Source organism: Lissotriton vulgaris, chromosome 10 (genome assembly GCF_964263255.1).
Source record: "Lissotriton vulgaris chromosome 10, aLisVul1.2, whole genome shotgun sequence".
NCBI lineage: Eukaryota > Metazoa > Chordata > Amphibia > Caudata > Salamandridae > Lissotriton > Lissotriton vulgaris.
The window spans coordinates 844990595-845009980 of record NC_141698.1 but is presented as its reverse complement, the minus strand read 5'-3'; the positions used below and the strand labels follow the sequence as shown (position 1 = coordinate 845009980).

Below are 19386 nucleotides of genomic sequence, written 5' to 3'. Positions count from 1 at the left end.
TTCACATTCGTCATGTTAGAGGGTGGAGGGAGGAGGTTGTTGCTAATGGAAGTTAGATCGTCTATGTTGAGTTTTTCCAAAGTCTCTGGACTATTGTTTGTTTTGCGAGGTTGGCCTTGTCTAATCAATACATTATCCAAGATGAAGAAAGAAATTTGGCATTAATCTGACCAGTAACAGGGTGATATGGATTCTAGTTGTATTACATTTTCCTTAGTGATAATGAGCTTAAGGGTGGAACCTCTATCATGGGTTGAGCCATTACAAGCTCAGGGTAAGCAAGGAAGGACTTGAAGGTGTTCAGTAAGGATCATTTGGGTCATTCCAGTGAATGTTGGAATCCCCAAGGAAGATCTGGTTAAAGGGTTGGTCCGAGTTAGAGCAGATGATCTTCATTTTTTGTTCACTGAAAGGTACGTTATTTCCAGGGGTGTGGTAGATTGTGTGGAGTTTGCATAACATCTTGTCATTGTTCCATATTTTGATGCCTAGTTATTCACAGCAGGACATTGGAGCAGTGTATGCATGTGTTTGTGTGAGCATAAAGCGAAAGATGCATGCTATACCTCCTACAACTCTTTCAGATCTATCCAATCTGATAATGTCATAGTTGGGAGGCACAAGAATGTCCGGAATACTTGAGGAGGTGTCATTGGGCCACATTTTGTTAAGACCAAAAAATGAAGGTCCTCTGAGAGTAAGAGATTGGCGATGTCAGTTGTGTGTTTTAACGCTGATCTGCAGCTAAGGAGCATAGACTTGATATATGATTTGGTTACTACTGCCTCTTGGTGTGATATAGAGACATGTAGTAAATTATGCTTGCTTATAGTTCTAAGGTTGAGACTGGGTTCGCTCAGTGGGTTGGAGGGAATAGTTTAGATATTGACCAGGGAGAGAAAAGAGTCCTTTTGTGTGTTGTTGTATGAGAGGAACAGGGGTGAAAGTCAGCATTGGATAGATAATCAGTGACCCTCTGGGGTTTGGAGTGAGGATTGAGAAGGGGTCACAATCTCAAGTGTAAGCTGGGTGGGTTCTTTATGGTCCATGACTCAAGCAAGGAGTGTCTATCAATTGTGGGTGGATTAGGTTGATTAGTGACTGGGGTTCTGTAAGTTCCAGTGGTCAGGCTGAGATTTTAAAGCTTCTCACTCTTCAGAGTTATGTATATAAAGTTCTGTAAGTTGCACTTTACTAGTTGAAATTCGTGTTTAAGATTGGCAAGCTTGTCCTCAAGGGAACCAAAATCTACAAAACAATTGGGAGTGTAGGATGGACTGAGGTAGGTGATTGGAAGATGAGAGCTAGAGTATGATAAAGTAGAGGTGGTGTTTGGAAGAGGAGCAGAAAGAAGACTTAGATGGATGTCATCTATGAACATTTTTTGTTGGTGGTCAGTCATTTCGAGTGGGATGGGGGACGTGGTGATTAAATGCGGTGTTACAAGGATAACATATGGTTCAGTGGGAGTAGGAGTGTATTTGCTGCAAAGAGGGCAATTGGCAGACCAGCCATTCGCTGTGTTGCTGTGGATAGTGATCATCAAGCAGTTGGCATTATTTCCAATTCTCACTTGAACTGAGGGAGGAGTTAGGTCAGATAAGTGGCTTTCTAGAAAAAAGCAGGAAACATCAGTTGCACAAACTGGATGAGATACAGCAATGACGGTTCCAACATTCGAAATAAGGGAGTGGTCTTGCAAAAACACAGGTGATAAGGTAACATTGGGTCGAGATGAAACAGGTGTTGCAATCACTGCTCAGGAGGTGAGACATTGATTTAGAGGGGTGGTTGGGACTTTGTTTGACACCGTATTTTTGTCAAACATATTTTTATTAAACTTTTTCCAAGGTACATCACATACAGTACCATCACATCACCACTTACAGGAGGTGTTGCAGAATGGGACGAGGCTGAAATTAGCTAGAATTGCACAGTGTCCAATGTAATCCCAACCCCGTTCTCGGAGGTCCGCTTAAATGAAGGTTACAGCGTCTTACAATAGCGGAGCTTGGGGCTAGATTTTATAAACAGTGGGTGATAGCAAACAATTCAGCACATATCCCATCTTTCTTTTGCGATGGTAAGTATCCTAGATCTTCCAATCAGAAGATGCCACCGGGAGTAAACTACAGTCACGTAGAAACAGAAACAAATGCAAAGAAAACCCCACCCTGCCCCCCTCCCCTACAATGGTGGCGGCAACATCTACACGGTTTATGTAACTTGTGGTAGGAGAGACAGCTCAAAATTGAAAGAGATGAAGGGCTCTGATGGTGAAAGGACAGACAGCCGACTGCAGTCCACGTGAGAGGAAGGTGACTTGGGGGCCCCACCTAAATTTAAAGTTCTTAAAATCTTCCCTAAAGATATCCGACATTCGTTCAAGACTAAGCAGCTTCCATAGTTGAGAGTGCCAAAGGGAGATTGCTGGTGCTTCCTTCCTCTTCCAGGCAGCTGCCAGGGTAACCTTCGCTGCACCTATATCATGATCATCTTGTCTGCTCGGGTCTGATGCTCTAGGGAAGGGTCATGAACCCCCAGAAGGGCCCCGGCCATGGTAGTCGGGATGGGGTAGCCTAACATGTCTTTAATATGTGGAAGTATTTCTCCCCAAAATGGGCGAATAGTCGGGCAATCCCACCATATGTGTTGGAAGTCCCCCAGGAGCCCATACCCTCTCCCGCATCTATCGGAAGTGGTGGGAAAGATCTGTTTAAGCCTGGATGGGTGAAGATACCATCATAGTCTTAAGGTGGGCTTCTCGAAGCTCTCTGGAGTGGTTGAATCTCATGTTGTTGGTCCATAAGTGTGCCCATTCTTCATCAGAAATACCACGCTGTAGTATTCCTTCCCACATGGACATGTATCATGGTCGCGGGGAGAGTGTGGTATGGAGTAGAAATTTGTATATGAATGAAATAGCCCCCTTCATGGAAGTGGTCTTGGTGAGGAAGGATCCAAACTTCGTGAGGGGGCAGTGGCTGCCTCTCGCACCTAAGGTGTAAGGGCCCACTGCATTAACTGACTATATCGGTATCTCTCTGTGTTCCCTGGGCCATAATCTCGCTGGCAGTTGTCAAAGATGAGAGGGTCAAAATTGTGAAAAAGATGAGTCAGGGCAAGGCACCCCCCCCCCCCCTCCAGGCATCAAAAGGTCCCTCTTGTAGACCCGGGGGGGGGGGGGGGTGGGAATTGCCTGGTTAAAATGGAGTGGTGTGATGGTGAGGGGAAAGTGGTCCACCTATCATCTCCTGTGACCGTATCCCAAACTTTCAGAGTGGTGCGTGCAGGAGTGGCAATGTAGGTATTCTTGAGTCTGTCTGTTTTAGGGCGCCAAACCAGGTCCCATATAGTCCTCCCGGGCACACTGCGGTCCATATGTAACCAGTGCTTATCAGATTCCTATTTTGACCACTCAATCAGGACTCTTAACTGTGCTACTTTGTAATATAGTTGGATATCCGGAAGCCCAACTCTACCCTCCGTTCGAGAGCAACGCAGTAGGGAGAAGGAGAAGCGAGCGCGTCCCCCCTGCCAAATTAAGTGTAGGATCATAGCTTTAACTCGCCGAAAAAAAGTTTCTCTCAAGTTCTATGGGCAGGGCCTGGAAGAGATAAAGGAGCTTAGGAAGGGGTGTCATTTTCACCGCGTATATACGACCTAGCCACAATAAGAAGAGGGGTCTCCACTTCATGAGTTCCATTTGGATGCGAGTGAGAATGGGAGGGAAATTAGCAGCGTAAAGCCCTTCTATCTTCGATGTTAACTGGACTCCCAAATATTGTATCGAGGAAGTAGCCCATGGGAGCAGGGTAAGAGACTGGAGTCTGCGGACTTCCGTTTGCAGTAGTATGAGGTGGAGGATGTATGATGTGCCTAAGTTAATTTTCAAAGCGTTCAAGTTCTGACTGTAAAGGCGGAAAGGACGTGGCAGGGTCAGATAGGGACAAAAGGACATCATCTGTGAAGAGGGAAATTTTATGTGGATCCCCAGTGAATGGTATCCCCTGAACTTCAGGATTAGCTCTTATCGCCATCGCAAGGGGTTCTATGCTAAGGGCGAAGAGTAGACGTTAAAGGGGACAGACCTGTCTAGTGCCTCTAGAGTGAAAGAAGGAGGATGACTGTACCCCATTGACTACCACTTTAGAGAGAGGTTGATGATAATTAGCTCGAATCATAGTTAGAAATTTGGGTGCAAAGCCAAATACCGTGAGTGTGTGGAACAGGAATGGCCAGTCAACCTTGTCAAAGGCTTTCTCCGCATCCAGTCCCACCAAAACAGTGGGGATCCAACGTCGATTGGCCTTCTCTATTAAATGTATGAATCGGCGGGCGTTGTCATGTGTTTGACGCCCTTTAATAAACCCCGACTAATCAGGGTGTATGAGGTCAAGCATAAGGTTGTTTAATCGGAGAGCTAAAATAGAGGAGTACAGTTTGCTTCAAGATTTAATAGCGAGATAGGCCGATAGGAGGCACATTGACGGGGATCCTTCCCTGGTTTGGGCATCATGGAAATCATAGCCTCAGTCATGGAGGCAGCGGTTTTGCCCTCTTCAGCAATCTTATTAAAGAGCCGGGTGAGATGAGGGCAGATGTCAGGAGCAAAAGTTTTATAAAAGAGGACGGTGTACCCGGCCTGGCCCTGGACGTTGTGGGACTTAAGAGCTTTAATAGCAGTATTAGTTTTGTCTTGAGTGATAGGAGCGGTGAGTAACTCGTTCCATTCATTCGAGGCTTGAGGAAAGCTTAATGTCTGGAGGTAGTCCCGTTGGGCATCTGAATCAAGAACATCCTTAGTATAAAGGGTTTCATAGAAGGAGCCAAAGAGCTCGGCTTTATCCTCATCCCTGTGCATAACCTCTCCAGAGGGCCCCTGAATGCCACCTTTGTCCTCCCTCTCTCGCTTATCTTTTAGCTGTCTAGCTATTTGCTTACCAATCTTGTTGCCCTGGGAATAGGATAGATGGCTAAATTTAAGGAGTGTGAATTCTGCCCTATTATTATAAATAGCTCAAGTTTATCATGGGAATTGTGATGCTTATCTTCTCAACCTGGACTGGGTCTCCTAGTACTATGAATTTTAATTTTGGAAAAGGTGATGGACAGATTTTCTGAATGATGCAGAATACTCCTACCCAGTCAAGAGATCAGGGCTTGATCCACCACCGTTTTTTAGCTCACTGCACCATCCCAGCTCAGAACCTGGCTACATGCAAATTAGTCTGTTCCTGTCCCAGTGCATGATGGGAACAGGGCAGACCAAACTACCAAGCCAATTCTTCACCAGAAAGGAGACAAGCTACCGGGGACCGGTTTCTGGCATTTCAGCCGTCATCGGCCCGGCTTGCTTGAATCCTGATGGTGCAATGAGCTAGGGACTCACGTCTGAGTATACCCTCCCACACTTAGTGTGGATAAAATCAATTTTGGAAAAAGTGATGGACAGAGTTTCTGAATGATGCAGAATACTCCTACCCAGTCAAGAGATCAGGGCTTGATCCACCACCGGTTTTTAGCTCACTGCACCATCCCAGCTCAGAACCTGGCTACATGCAAATTAGTCTGTTCCTGTCCCAGTGCATGATGGGAACAGGGCAGACCAAACTACCAAGCCAATTCTTCACCAGAAAAGAGACAAGCTACCGGGGACCGGTTTCTGGCATTTCAGCCGTCATCGGCCCGGCTTGCTTGAATCCTGATGGTGCAATGAGCTAGGGACTCACGTCTGAGTATACCCTCCCACACTTAGTGTGGATAAAATCAATTTTGGAAAAGGTGATGGACAGAGTTTCTGAATGATGCAGAATACTCCTACCCAGTCAAGAGATCAGGGCTTGATCCACCACCAGACTAATTTGCATATAGCCAGGTTCTGAGCTGGGATTGTGCAGTGAGCTAAGAAACGGTGATGGATCAAGCCCTGATCTCTTGACTGGGTAGGAGTATTCTGCATCATTCAGAAACTCTGTCCATCACCTTTTCCAAAATTGATTTTATCCACACTAAGTGTGGGAGGGTATACTCAGACGTGAGTCCCTAGCTCATTGCACCATCAGGATTCAAGCAAGCCGGGCGGACGACGGCTGAAATGTCAGAAACCGGTCCCCGGTAGCTTGTCTCCTTCCCAGTATAAGAATTGGCTTGGTAGTTTGGTTTGCCCTGTTCCCATCATGCACTGGAACAGGAACAGACTAATTTGCATATAGCCAGGTTCTGAGCTGGGATGGTGCAGTGAGCTAAAAAACGGTGATGGATCAAGCCCTGATCTCTTGACTGGGTAGGAGTATTCTGCATCATTCAGAAACTCTGTCCATCACCTTTTCCAAAATTGATTTTTTTTTTCTCCTAGTACTATGAACGTTTCTTGCTGTGGCCGACATCTTCTGGGACATCCAGTACCAGCATTCTTCGGCTCCTCTCCAAAATCAATATTGTCAGATCTCCCTAGGCCCCTGCACAGGGCCCCCGTCAACTGATGGGGTGATGGAGATGTCATGGAGTACCTTACTTACCTCCATATGTAAGAACAGTGCCTTTATTTTTATTATAAAGTTAGTTCAGTTTGAATGCTGATGCCACAACCACGTGGGCCCCAGTACCACAATCTCAAATCAATGCAGCAGGCTGATAGTCAGTCTCTCAACACAGTATAGCTTGAGTTTTCTGCAGCTTTGGTGATATGTGGACAAAAAAGAAAAACCTACACTGATCAGCAGTACATTTCGTTCCAAGTTTCTAGTTCAGCAAAGATGTAATCAATGAATTTCTATACTTTATTTCATAGGCATGGACAACAACAGTAGCACTATGTCATCTGAGACCAGGTTGGTATGCACAGTACAGTTCTATTTCTTCTGATCCTTATACAATTAGTGTACCACTATCATCTGTCTGAAAGGAAGCACAGAAAGACACTGAGGCCTCAAACCCTAGGTGCTTGCCATGTCACTTCGTCTTGACACAAAAGCATCCAGAAAGTATTGGAAACTCTGAGGGAATTGTCTGCCATCAGACAGAGTAGCACCACCCTGGACAGAGATGGCATAAACGTAGTCACCAAGACGTCCTATAGATTATCCTTCATTGACTTCCATCACCAACGATACACCAGCCTCAACCTCCTATTGAGATACGAAACCAACCACTTTAAAAATAGGGATGTGATACAACAATCCTGAACCCTTTTGTGGTATTTGCATGAATGCATAGGCACATATACTATAACTGCGTAAAGCAAGATGAGTAGACCTCCCATGCATACGCTACAAAGTACCTCTGCATGATACTCCCACTATTACTGACCCCCTCGTTCATCCTGAGGTGAGAGTACACAAATTATGAAGACAAGGTTGATGCAGTTGGTCTCTGCCTTGGACTCTGGTTCAGTTCGGCTCCCATCCTACAAGGTGTGCAGCTAATGTATATTCACTGATGGCAGTGCACGGTGTAGGGCTCTGTACCTCCCATGCTTTCTCCCTTTACATACATTCTTACAGGTAAATTTAGCCTTTACTAGTGCTTAAAAACAAATGTATGTGAGAGGGAGGCTGTAGAAAGATGAGGGAGGCTGTAGAAAGATGAGGGGCACTTTTGCCTAGTGGTCGGGAGGGAATCAGAGGAGGTGGTCATGGGGATTGGAGGGGTGCCAAAAATGATTGTTGCACCGGGCACCGACCTCTCTAAAGCCGGCCCTTGTGTAGGGCTCTGTGTCTCGCAAGCCTTCTCTTTTGAGTGCATCGTAGGCACTACAGGTGGCTGACAGACAAGGGTGCTGCCTAACAAAGGTGGTCCCTGCTCCATTGCCCTGGGATCCCCAAAGTCATGATTCCAGAGGGGAATGACACAAACCAGGTTAAAGTGCGGAAGTGAAAATCAGTGATCATGGCATCTTTACGTGACGTCATGCAAGACATTCCCCTTGAAAGGAGACACACTAATGGCGTTCCGGTACTCTCAGGCAACATATAAAGGTGTAAGAAGCTCTGAAAAGCTCCAACCAGCGTCCAGCATTAACCGGGCTGGTGATACTTTAGGGAGTCCTGTCTGATTATCAAGTGTCAGAAATGCACCGCGTTCTACCCGAATCCCCTGCAGTGTTGTTTATTGCCCGGTGCCTTTATACACCGTTATCTTTCACAAACACTGCACTATGACTGCGTACAGTTTCCAGAAGCCCCGCTGCTTTCCTGCTTTTCTTCTACGATTATGAACCTCACCCTATTTTTGCTTGTTTTCAATAGAATGGGAAATAAGCCTGACTACGAACATTGTATCCTGTAGCTTGTAGATGGAATAACAGATACACAAATGTTTCTTTCATTGGCTAGTCGGTTACAATTTAGCACAGCTAGTTTAATGCGGGCTTTCGCTGGAAAGAAAAGGAAAATTGTGAATTAAAGGCATAATACAGGAAAAACATACTCCATTAGGTGGAAGGGTTCAGGGAATCAGGTAGGTATTTACATGTTAAAACAAGTAACAAAATGCTGAGGTGTAACCAACTATTACCTGAAATCAGCTCAGGAACTGATATACGATTTCCCCCAAGCTGCTGTGACCGCTATCATGTATTACACTGCTAAAAAAAAATCCAACATGCTACACTTAAAAATAAAAGATGACACAACCACCAGTGTGGACATTTGATTAGTACAGGCACACTCACCACTTCATTTAGAGAGCTGTGAAAAATCTGTAGGGAAATTGGTCCCCATTTAGGAAATTGCGGGTCAAAATGTGAAATAGCGTGGTAACACTATTGCCAAACACTTTTCATCAGAGTTAATCAACTATAGATGCTGATTCTCGCAGTCTAAATTAAATGTGATTTGAATTTTGCCAGAGTTGCGGTAACAATGCTGCTCAGCCGTGCCAGGACCCATTCATCCTTCAGCAGCAGTGAACCACTGTCCAGCAGAGACAGAGACCACACTTTTGATGAGCTATTTAGCACAGTATTAACTCGAACCCAACATGTTTTATCATTGAGGTTATCATAATTTTAGCAAATCAACACCGTTTCATATGTTTACCCACTTTGATCAGTTTCACTCACTCAGCTACATTTCTAGTGAGATGTTCAGTCTATGCAGCCCTGCGAGTGCACAGCTCTAAACTCTCCTAAGAAGGAACACACACTTGGCTTATCTCGTTGAACCTGGAACATTTATCACCCATCCCTCCCCTTGATTCTGCGCTTTGAACTGAGTTCTCCAATCCAATCCTTCTGCTAGCTCTCATGCAGGCCCTGAGACCTGTATTCTCTAATCCCCACAAATGACGTGCACTGTGGTTGCCTGAGCTCTCCTCACCTCAATCCCGTTACTGTCTTCAAAGAATCTCCTGCAACCCAGTCTTCAATTCAACATCAAGTAAGACCTACAAATCGACATGCTTATTCGCTAGACATGGATCAAAAGTGTTCAGGGGTCATAGGCAAGCAGCGTCTCAACTTTTTACACTGGCGGTGTGATCTACTTGGTCGTACGTTAAAACGGCGACTAGAGAAACAGTGTCCTACCACATCATAGTGGACAAAATATTGAGGACCAAAATCACGAGAGGCCAAGAAATTGCCAGGCTTGTTAAAAAATAAAGGGAATGATGTCTGTAAGGTGTAGCACATAATCATGGTCAACGCAGGAACACCTGTCGCAGAAGCTATGTGGTAACCAGAAGAACAAGGTAACAGACTACAAATTAGAAGACATGTAGGGTCCAGAACGCATACCGCATCATCTAGATGTGGAAATCCACAGTAATTCTGTTCAATATAGATAGTGTACCTCATAAATCCTTTAATGCATTTGGGAAATATGTAGTGACTTAGAAGACAGTGGGATGTGCTATCCTTCATATGTTCCGTTAAAAGCTCAGGTGCAACAAAAATTCATCAAACCACACTATCTGAGTCAGCAATCACGTGACTATCCCAATGTCCTGCGTGGTTGGAGCATCTTGATAGGTGCATGTATCCATCACCCGGGGAAAAAGTGAAATGCTTAAGACCTCCTCATCTTGTAACATGCTCCTCTACTCTCAGCCCCTTTAACACTAGAGTTTCTAAAGTGACTACTTTCGTAAGTGACCGGATTTAGGTCTAGCTGATGCTGTGCTTCTTGTGATACCATATGTTTATGTTGTTATTTCGATTTCTCATTAGATGTGATCTTGGGCTTTGCATATGGAGTTATGTTAATTTGGGAGCCCTGTGAATTGGTTGGTGAGTTGTCAGAGTTACTGCTCTATATGCAATTTTCTTTTTGTTCTCTGCAATTCAACAGCATCAAAACATTTATATAACCCAAGTAGTTCATCAAAGCGCTATCGCTATGTTCATGAGCATAATTTACTTTCAGCAACAACATATCTATCAGGAGGCAATAAGGGAGGATGGCCTGGGTAAAGACATTATGCCTTTCCTTTGTTTTATCACATATTTAGACATTTAATATGAAAACATTTTAACGTGACCATAATGACCCAACAAATCTGCGCCTCCTTCCAGTGCATTGCCTGATGATCAATTAGATCCTAATGTCTGACACATGATCGACTAGATTTAGAATCTCATGGATACTGGATTGCTGCCATGCAGGAAATTTATAAAGAGGTCGCACGTGGCACGCGATCCCAAGCAGCGAGAGGTGAAAGGAAATATCCAAAATATATTGTTTGAAGTCAGTAGGATTCCAGAAATGCTCCTTATATACATTGCACGTCTACCCAGTAGAAAAGAGAAATTCCAGAAACGTTGGTCGTGACATTGTCCAAATGAATCACTCTTTGTGGAAATAATGAATGGCATGGACACCTTTCGCTTGTCACTCTCAATAACATGCAGGTGTTCTCAATCCTCATGTATATGTTTCTTTCAGTTGTGTCCCATTCTCTCGTTCTCATAAATACATGAGATATCACAATTTCGGGTTTGATGGTGAGTGAACTAAGGCATCTTTTTCAGGGATTTGTGCTTGGACACGAGTTTGAATCCCAGTAGTTCCACTCAGCCTTTCATCTTTCTCAGGCCAATAAAATGAGTGTCATTGGGGAAAAATGAACTGCTTTCTGTCAATAGCACCAAGCTACCTCCTTGAAGGTGAACATTGTGCTCTACAAATATACATGCCATTCTCTCCATGCTTTGCTCCTTTATTAGTTTCTTTCAGTCTGGAGGTTGCTAGTAGATTACATTTTATTGCAGAAAAAAAATCATGTATTTTTTTTGCAAAAAATTAGCAATAAAAAGTGAATCATTATCTAGTGGCGGTTGACGGATCTCCAGTGGCAGTCAAGTATACCGAACATACCCCTCATAAAGGTATCTATAAAATGGCTTGCAGCCTAGATGAAAGAGATAGCTGAGGAGAACTTATGCCTGACTCATTGCTCTAAGGATAACGTGATGAGAATAAATGTGGTTGCATATAGTGTTTGTGGGTGATCTGCTCAATAAAAACATTCTACGAGGCCACTGTAGTACATTTTCCTTTCTTGGAAAGGGTCACTACTTTACTACTAGTATGAATATGCAGAAGTTTGCCTTGAGGGAACCAATTGGCCAGAGGTACTAAACTTTTCTATGGTCTCAAGCACTCTACATTGGTGTTTGTGACCACAAAAAAAGGTCTTTCCCATTGTACCAATTTCATGTTAAGAGTCAGTAAATTTTTATCGACTCCTAAAATGCAATTGCAACTGCATGCTAATTTGGTATGTGAAAGTGATGCGCTTTGTGTGTCCCTTCCAACGCCTGCGAGGTACCCTATGAACTAATGGTTTGCAACTGTAAATCCAGTTGCAAGCCACTGAAAAGTTACTCACTTCTATGTTGTGCTGGTAAATCATTAACTTAAGCTTTGTGAATTGCAGGAACAGATTCTGGAGGAGAAAACAGTCATCCATGGGGTCACTGTCAACTCTAAGAGAAACTTTTAAAATAAGATCTTTGTTTTAAATGAGTCTCTTTTCCCTTAAGGAAGTGAGGCTGCTGTACAAGGAACATTTGAATACAATCATAGATACAGTGTTCTGCTCACCCTAGCATGCAACCACCCCATGATTTTATCAAATTGGAGTGAGCCACAATTTGCCTCCAACCTAATGAATATTAATAAAGTGGGTTAGACTGTAACTCATTCAGATTTGGAATTTTACAACTCTACATATTAGTTGGTTTGCAAAATTCAATACTGGTCAAAGGAATACTGGTTGCAATTTGTGGCCGGTTTTTGAGACCAGTATAATGATACATCTGACCTGCAATGCATTACCAGAAAACAAGGCCTATGTGTAGTTCTTAGTAGGACTTGCACCCTCTCCTCTGTCAGCATATTAGGATTTAGCCTACTGCCGCTCACCTCATGGGTTGGGAAGCTATCGGAGCATCACTGGCTGTCAGATCCCATTCCAACGTCCCCTCCCCCAAACACAGAGTGAATGTAAGGCCAGTCACTGCAACCTGCGTCAGAGGATGGTGGCTCACTGCACAACAAGTAACTAGTATCATATTTTGCATTGCTAAGCTCCTTAGTATAGGACAGTGTTTCAATGCTAATGATTTTAAACAATCAACAATGTTGCTGTCCTCTAGAAATTTCACTTAATGTGTAAATAAAATGAACCCATGTCCAGAAAAATCAATCCTCTGACAGGCGATCAGTCCTGTTGCAGAAATATTTTCATGGCCTAGAAAGATCACGTAATATCAGATTACTGGTCACATGTTTTGCTAAAAGCAGTTATTTATGCAGGGACGCCAACAGCTGTTTTAAATCATTACTGCAAGCTGTTCAATAAATAAATGAGTACACAGTCATTGTGTGACACTCTGTTCTTACATACTGTACTGTAAAACCACATGGTCGATATTCAGACACGCAGTATGAGTGGTTGTAATGGCAAACACATGCTTCTTAGTGGGTAGAATGTTATCACAGGGTATAACATTTTGAATCAGCATAGTAGCTGGACTCACAGTAATGCTGCTTTGGGAGCATGTGGCGTCATACTGCAGGTCCAAGTCAGTGATGTTCAGCATTACACGGTGCCCTTGGCCCACACGGATAATCCAAGAGCAATCAGAGGTGTTTCCAAGTGCACTGGGATAGTTTGGAGAATGGATCTCACCACTGTGTGCTTGGAACACTCCACCACAACCTAGAAAATAAACAAGGCAATTTATAAATCCAACTTCAATTCTGAAAAGCGTCCAGCATGTCAACTATAGTTGGCCTTGCTTTCTCAACTCACAACTCACAGACCATAAATAGCCCTATGAATCATGATTACTGATGTACTCTTTGTGATACAGTTCAAATATCAAATCAAATACAATTTATTTTTGCCTGGTTAATTTAAAAAAATAACAAAGCACAGAAATCCATCAAAATTGCTGTAAATTGGAATTATAATTCAGGACATCTCCCATTTCGCCCAATAGAATACCATTTATTGTAAGCACAATATTGATAGAATAAACTTAATTCATCTGATTCTCTACATGACTGACATGCTTTTGGGTCTCCGCTATATAAACTGTCTCTCCAATCGAGATGGAAATATCTCTTGTAACTCTATTTATGAGGAGTACTATGTAAAATCACCACTTTATTTCATGTTCTAGGATGCGCTCTTACATTGGTTTGTATTTTCAGTCATTTCTTATTTCACATGCTTTTTTATTACATACTTACGTGCTTGTTATTTAATACCATTGTGACAGCCATTTAATTACCTTTCTTCCTTTCTTTCTTTTATCTACTATTTTGTTATCCTGTTCTATGCTGACAAAAAGCATTGGCAAAGCTATTAGTCTGGCATTGGCTGGCAGCCTTTTGGCTTTGATAATGATTTGATTTGACATTATTTTTAAAAAGAAATTGTTGCAGATGCTACCAGGCTCTTATTCTACAAAAAAAAAATTACCTAAAAACGAATATCTTATATGGTCACAAAAAGCACATGTTGCCATAATAGTCCCTGTTACTGAATGGTACCCCTTTGTGCACGGAAGTGCTCCGTGTCAATCGTTCAGTGTTTGTCAAGTGTGACAACCCACCCGCGAGGGTCTCAAGGCACTGGGGGTGGGGCGATGGGGCTGCCGGTCTCTCTGGAAGCTGAGGTTCAGTCGAAGAGCCAGGTTCAGAGATCTTTTCTGAATTGGGTCAGTAACGAGGATAGCCTGAAGTGGAGTGGCAGGGTATTCCAGGTTTTGGCAGTGAGGTAATATTTATTTTATTTATTTATTATTTAAGTTTGTAGAGCGCGACAGCTACCCCTAAGGGTTTCCCGGCGCTAAGATTGTGCAGCTAATAGAGTCAGGTAGAGGCGGATGCAATTATTGATCAAAGAGCCAGGTCTTAACGGCTTTGCGGAAGCGAGTGTGACTGTCCTCCGACCGAATGATCAGAGGGAGAGAGTTCCATAACTTAGGCCCCAGATAGGCAAAAGAACGGCCTCCCATTCTTGAAAGTTGGACCCTCGGCACAGAAAAGAGGATTTGGGAGGAGGATCGGAGGGAGCGGGTAGGAGAATACGATTTCACCAAGGTCTGAAGATAACTTGGGGCCACCTTCTGCCTGATCTTGTGCACATAGGTAAGCGCCTTAAACTTCACACGGTTTTCCACCTTCAGCCAATGAAGTTTACGAAGGTGGCTGGATACATGGTCGGTTTTACGGCATCCGCTAAGCAGGCGCGCTGCGGCGTTTTGTACCACCTGGAGACGGCGCGTGACAGCCTTGGCCGCCCCCAGGTAAAGTATGTTACCATAATCCAACCGGGAGGTGACCAAGGCACTCACGACGGAATGCCGGGTATCCACAGGCAACATCCACAAGATCTTTCTCAACCAACGTATAATGGTGAAGCATGTGGATGATACCTTGTTAACTTGGCATTGCATTGTCAGATCCCTGTCAATAACAACACCGAGATTACGAACCTGTTCCACAGGTGCTGGAAGGGGGCCGAGTTCGACAGGCCAGTGCCTCAAAGTCCATAGGTCAGGTTTATGACCCAGGACAAAGACCTCGGTCTTACCCCCATTCAACTTGAGAAGATTATGGTCCATCCATTTGGCAATTTCACCCAGCCCAACTGAAAGGAGAGAAGTGGAGGCCTTGTCAGATTTGGTGAGCGAAAAGACAATCTGCGAGTCATCAGCGTACGTAAACAAAGTAAGACCAACGCTGTTTGCTATGTGGGCTAAAGGGGTGACATACAGATTGAAAAGAAGGGGGCTAAGAATAGAACCTTGAGGGACACCGTGAGGTTGGGGATAAACATTGGAAGTGGCGGATTGGGAAAAGATTTGAAAAGTGCGATCAGCAAGAAAAGAGGCCAGCCAGCCCAGGGCCAATCCTTCAACGCCCATGCTGGCTAAGGAGTTCAGGAGGATTTTGTGGGAAATGGTGTTGAACGCCGCGCTGAGATCGAGTAATATCAGCGCGGCCGTCTCACCTCTGTCTAGCAAAGAACGGAGATTCTCTGTGACACCTAGGAGCGTTGTTTCTGTTGAGAAACCTGACCGGAATCCTGACTGCGAAGGATGGAGTAAGTTGTTAGAGGTCACAAACTGGGTAATGTGGCAATGAATGTGGCGTTCGAGCACCTTAGAAAAAGCAGGTAACAGTGAAATAGGGCGGTAGTTCGAAAGAAGTTCGGGGTCTGCAGAAGGCTTTTTCAGGAGTGGCGTGACCATAGCGTGTTTCCAGATGGCCGGGACTGTGGCAGTCTTAAGCGATAGGTTCAATGTGGAGCAGATTGCTGACAATTGCTGAGGGTCGAGGGACCTAAATACGGCAATGGGTAAAGGATCCAGAGGGGAAACTGATTTTATTTTGCAGAGAGTATCAAGGAGGCAATCAGGCTCTAGATCAGGCCAAGTCAGTAACAGGCAGGGGATATGGGCCGGGTGACGAGTGGCCTCCTTGAGGAGAGTCGATTGAACCGTAGGATTTTGTCCCTGCTTACAAATGGAGATGTCCTGGTGGATCTTGTCCACCTTATTTATAAAGAACTGGGCAATGTTGTCGCATCTTCGGCAAGACAAGGGGGGAGCTTTGGCTATAGAAAGAGACCCTGCAAGGTTTTTGACTAAGCCAAACAAAACTTTGGATTTGTCAAGGGCCTCTTCTATAGATTTCGCCACAAAGTTGGCCTTAGTAGAGGCACAGGCTGTGTGGTAGGTTTTTAAAGCACGTCTGTAGACAAGAGCTGATGGCTTAGAGTAGTCTTTCCGCCAAACGCGTTCCAGCTTCTTGCAGCGGGATTTCTCGGCCTTTAGCGTCTCTGTATACCAAGGAGCTGGAGTCTTGTGAGGCACAGCCTTCTTTGACGAAGCAGGGAGACAAATATCAATGGCAGTTTTTAGCCAGGCATCCATTGAGGAAGCTGCGGTTTCCGCATCCACTGACCTAAGCAGTTCTGCAGGGAGGTGGGATGCTAACACTTTGTTCAAAGAACAAATGTCCAATTTTTTCCAAGCCCTCTTGCTTTCCGCATGGGTATCATTGGGAGAAACTCGAGCAGTCCTGGATGTAATCCTGAAGCTGACCAAAAAATTATCAGACCAGAGGTCGGGCAAGGCCGGGTAACTTATCAAGTCAGGCAAATTCGAGAAGATGGGGTCTAATAGATGTCCACCTTTATGAGTGGGGCCGGAGTTGAGAAGAGTGACATTCATTGCCTGACATTCGGCAATCAGGGTTCTGGCTGCACTGTTGCTAGGGTCCTCTAAGTGAATGTTGAGGTCACCTACCACTAGAAGAGAACTGGATTTAATCAAAAGTGAAGCAATGAGATCGGACAGATGGGAAACCCAGTCGTTAACAGGTCCCGGAGGGCAGTAAATTAATAAGCTGGACAGCAAAGTTTTGGGATGAAGAACAAGTTTGAAAAACGCAGATTCACAGTTGTGCAGGACAATGTCATCCAATTGGCATTGATATATATTTTTAAAAACAATAGCGATGCCGCCACCAACTTGTACCCCTCTGTCACACCTAACAATGGCATAATTGGCTGGCAGTGCCTCCGCGATGTCTGGGCCAGAACCATCGTGAAGCCACGATTCAGTAACAAAGAGGGCATCAGGCTGTTCGTCGTTTAGGAGATCGGAGATCTTGCGCCTGTGCTTGGGTATGGACCGGCAGTTCATACTATAAAAGTTATAAACAGTTTCAGGATTAATCGACGATTTAGGAGTACAGCTACGACAAAGCTGAGGAACTTCGAGTGACAGGGGGCAGTTGGAGCAGAATTGGAGAAATTTGCTAGTTGGACTGAACAAGGAGCATGCCGCTTTACGATGGGGCCTGTAGGCTCGCAGAAGATTGGCACTATATGTAAGTCTGGGACACAAATCTGCAGTTTGACCAGGGGGTATAGGCCCTGGGCCCGTGAGGGTGCGGTCGAGCGTAGACGGGCATTCCTTTGGCGCGCCTTCGTCGCGCCGTCGGCGCGCCCGCTGCGCCCGCCCGCTGGGCGGGCAGGACGGGAACGCCGCTCCATAAATACCGGACGAGGGTGGAGCGGAAGAGCCAACTGATCCGCAACCCGGCGCCTCCACCAAGATGGCGGCTTCCTTTAAAGCGTCCCACGTCAGCTCCTAATCGGCTGCCGGGACAGCTGTGAGGGTCAGGTAAGATACAGAATGCCCCCGAAGTGAGACACCCCCTAAATACAATAAAAACAATTATTAAAAACTCGATTTGTGCAAAATGGGCAAAGCAGCAATTCGAGCAGCAAATTAATAAAAGCAGTGGCCTAAACCCCGGCTTTCCGCCTCAGGGCATAAATTTGCAGCAATCACTGGGGGAGCGGAGAGCCGTGTTTAGATAGTGGCGAGGGCGGGGTGGAAGAGCCAACTGGTCCGCAACCCGGCGCCTCCACCAAGATGGCGGCTTCCCTTACAGCGAGGTACAGTTAAGAAAAACATCTTCCTCCGATCCAAGTCTTGCAGCTCCGAGGGACGATGGCAAGGGCCAGTTCAGCTGAGTGGAGGTGCCTGGTGGGGATGTGGAATGAGAGGCTTTGGCTGAGGTATGCTGCTCTGGCATCATGGAGGGTTTTGTAGGCATGTGAAAGGAGCTTGAACGTGACTCTTTTGTTGACTGGGTGCCAGTGGAGTTATCACCCCAAGTCGAACCGGCGTATTCCATCTGCTGAAAGGGTTCTCCCGACACAAGCACTCTTCATTGACCTCATCGGAACCACCGCCTATGCGATGCATTCCTAACTCAGACCCTCACATTGCAAATCCCTCGCCGATGGAAGACTCTACTAGAGTGCAGGCTATCGCAATGCAGCCTTCCCGGAGCAAATGGATCACTTCGACTGTGCAAAGCATCCTCGGTGCATGAATTTGCATTGCATGCCCTCGTTGATGGGATCCTCACATTGAAACTCCGCAACCCCTCGGAAACGTGATGCATCCTTGGCATAGGACCTAGCAATGCTCCACAATCGGGACATAAGGTACTCTAGTTCAGAGGCCTAACCGGGTCCCTATAGCTGGCCCGCACTCCATCGCGGTAGGCCAGAACTTGTGACTTTGTCCCAGTCCGGTGTGACCAGATTTCCTCAGTTCACACTTTGTGCTTTTTGGAATTATTTTCACTCAAATCTTTAAACCTGAATATCTTAAGTTCTACTGATTGTATTCTTGTAGTTTTGGTCTTTTTTTATTTATGAAAAATGACTCTATTTTCCCAAACTGGTGTGGTATCCTATTGTGGTTTGCTTTCCCTGTGTTACTTTTTGAGTTATTTAACAAATACTGTATACATTGCCTCTTAGGTAAGACTGCTCTCTGCCTAGATACACACAGGTTAATTTAAGGTTTACTTGTGACTTCTTCCTGACAAGGACTGCAGTGTCTGCTTGATTAGAGTTTTACCAGTTTCTTACACAAGTTTCGTACACTAATAAATATTGAAAATTGAACTAAGGTAGACTAGATACTCTGGAGAGAGGTGGGCCAGACGGTTGATGAGAGCCACATGTATTACTACTGTCAATTAGAGAATATCAGATATACATAGATCGTCATCTCTTGTTTTGAAAGCATCACACAGCAATTCATTGGCTGTGACCAACTGAATCTGAGCTGGAACTATGGCTTAAGGATGCCAGTGAATATTCATTGGCAGAAGATACTCATATGGTCGTGGCTCACATCTATACATGCTGTTTGAACGAGCTGGCTGTGTCTACTTTTCTTGCAACATTTATAATTTTGGGATATTATGATGTACCTGTGTTACTGCTGGCTGCCATTATGTTACTAAATAATGGTAAATATATTTTATAAAAGGATATGTCTCTTTTTACACGTTCTCATGTGTGACCTAAACAATTGGGCACCAGGCCAAT

General features: G+C 44.8%; 1 protein-coding gene across 1 annotated transcript in view; it reads right to left on the bottom strand.

Annotated features, from left to right (window-relative positions):
* The window catches only part of CUBN (cubilin), a 1372460-nt gene that overhangs the window by 750214 nt on the left and 602860 nt on the right, over positions 1 to 19386 (bottom strand). The window contains exon 31 of the mRNA XM_086941783.1: positions 12986 to 13167. Coding sequence (XP_086797909.1) covers positions 12986 to 13167 — 182 coding nt within the window. The remainder of the gene's footprint in view (positions 1 to 12985; positions 13168 to 19386) is intronic.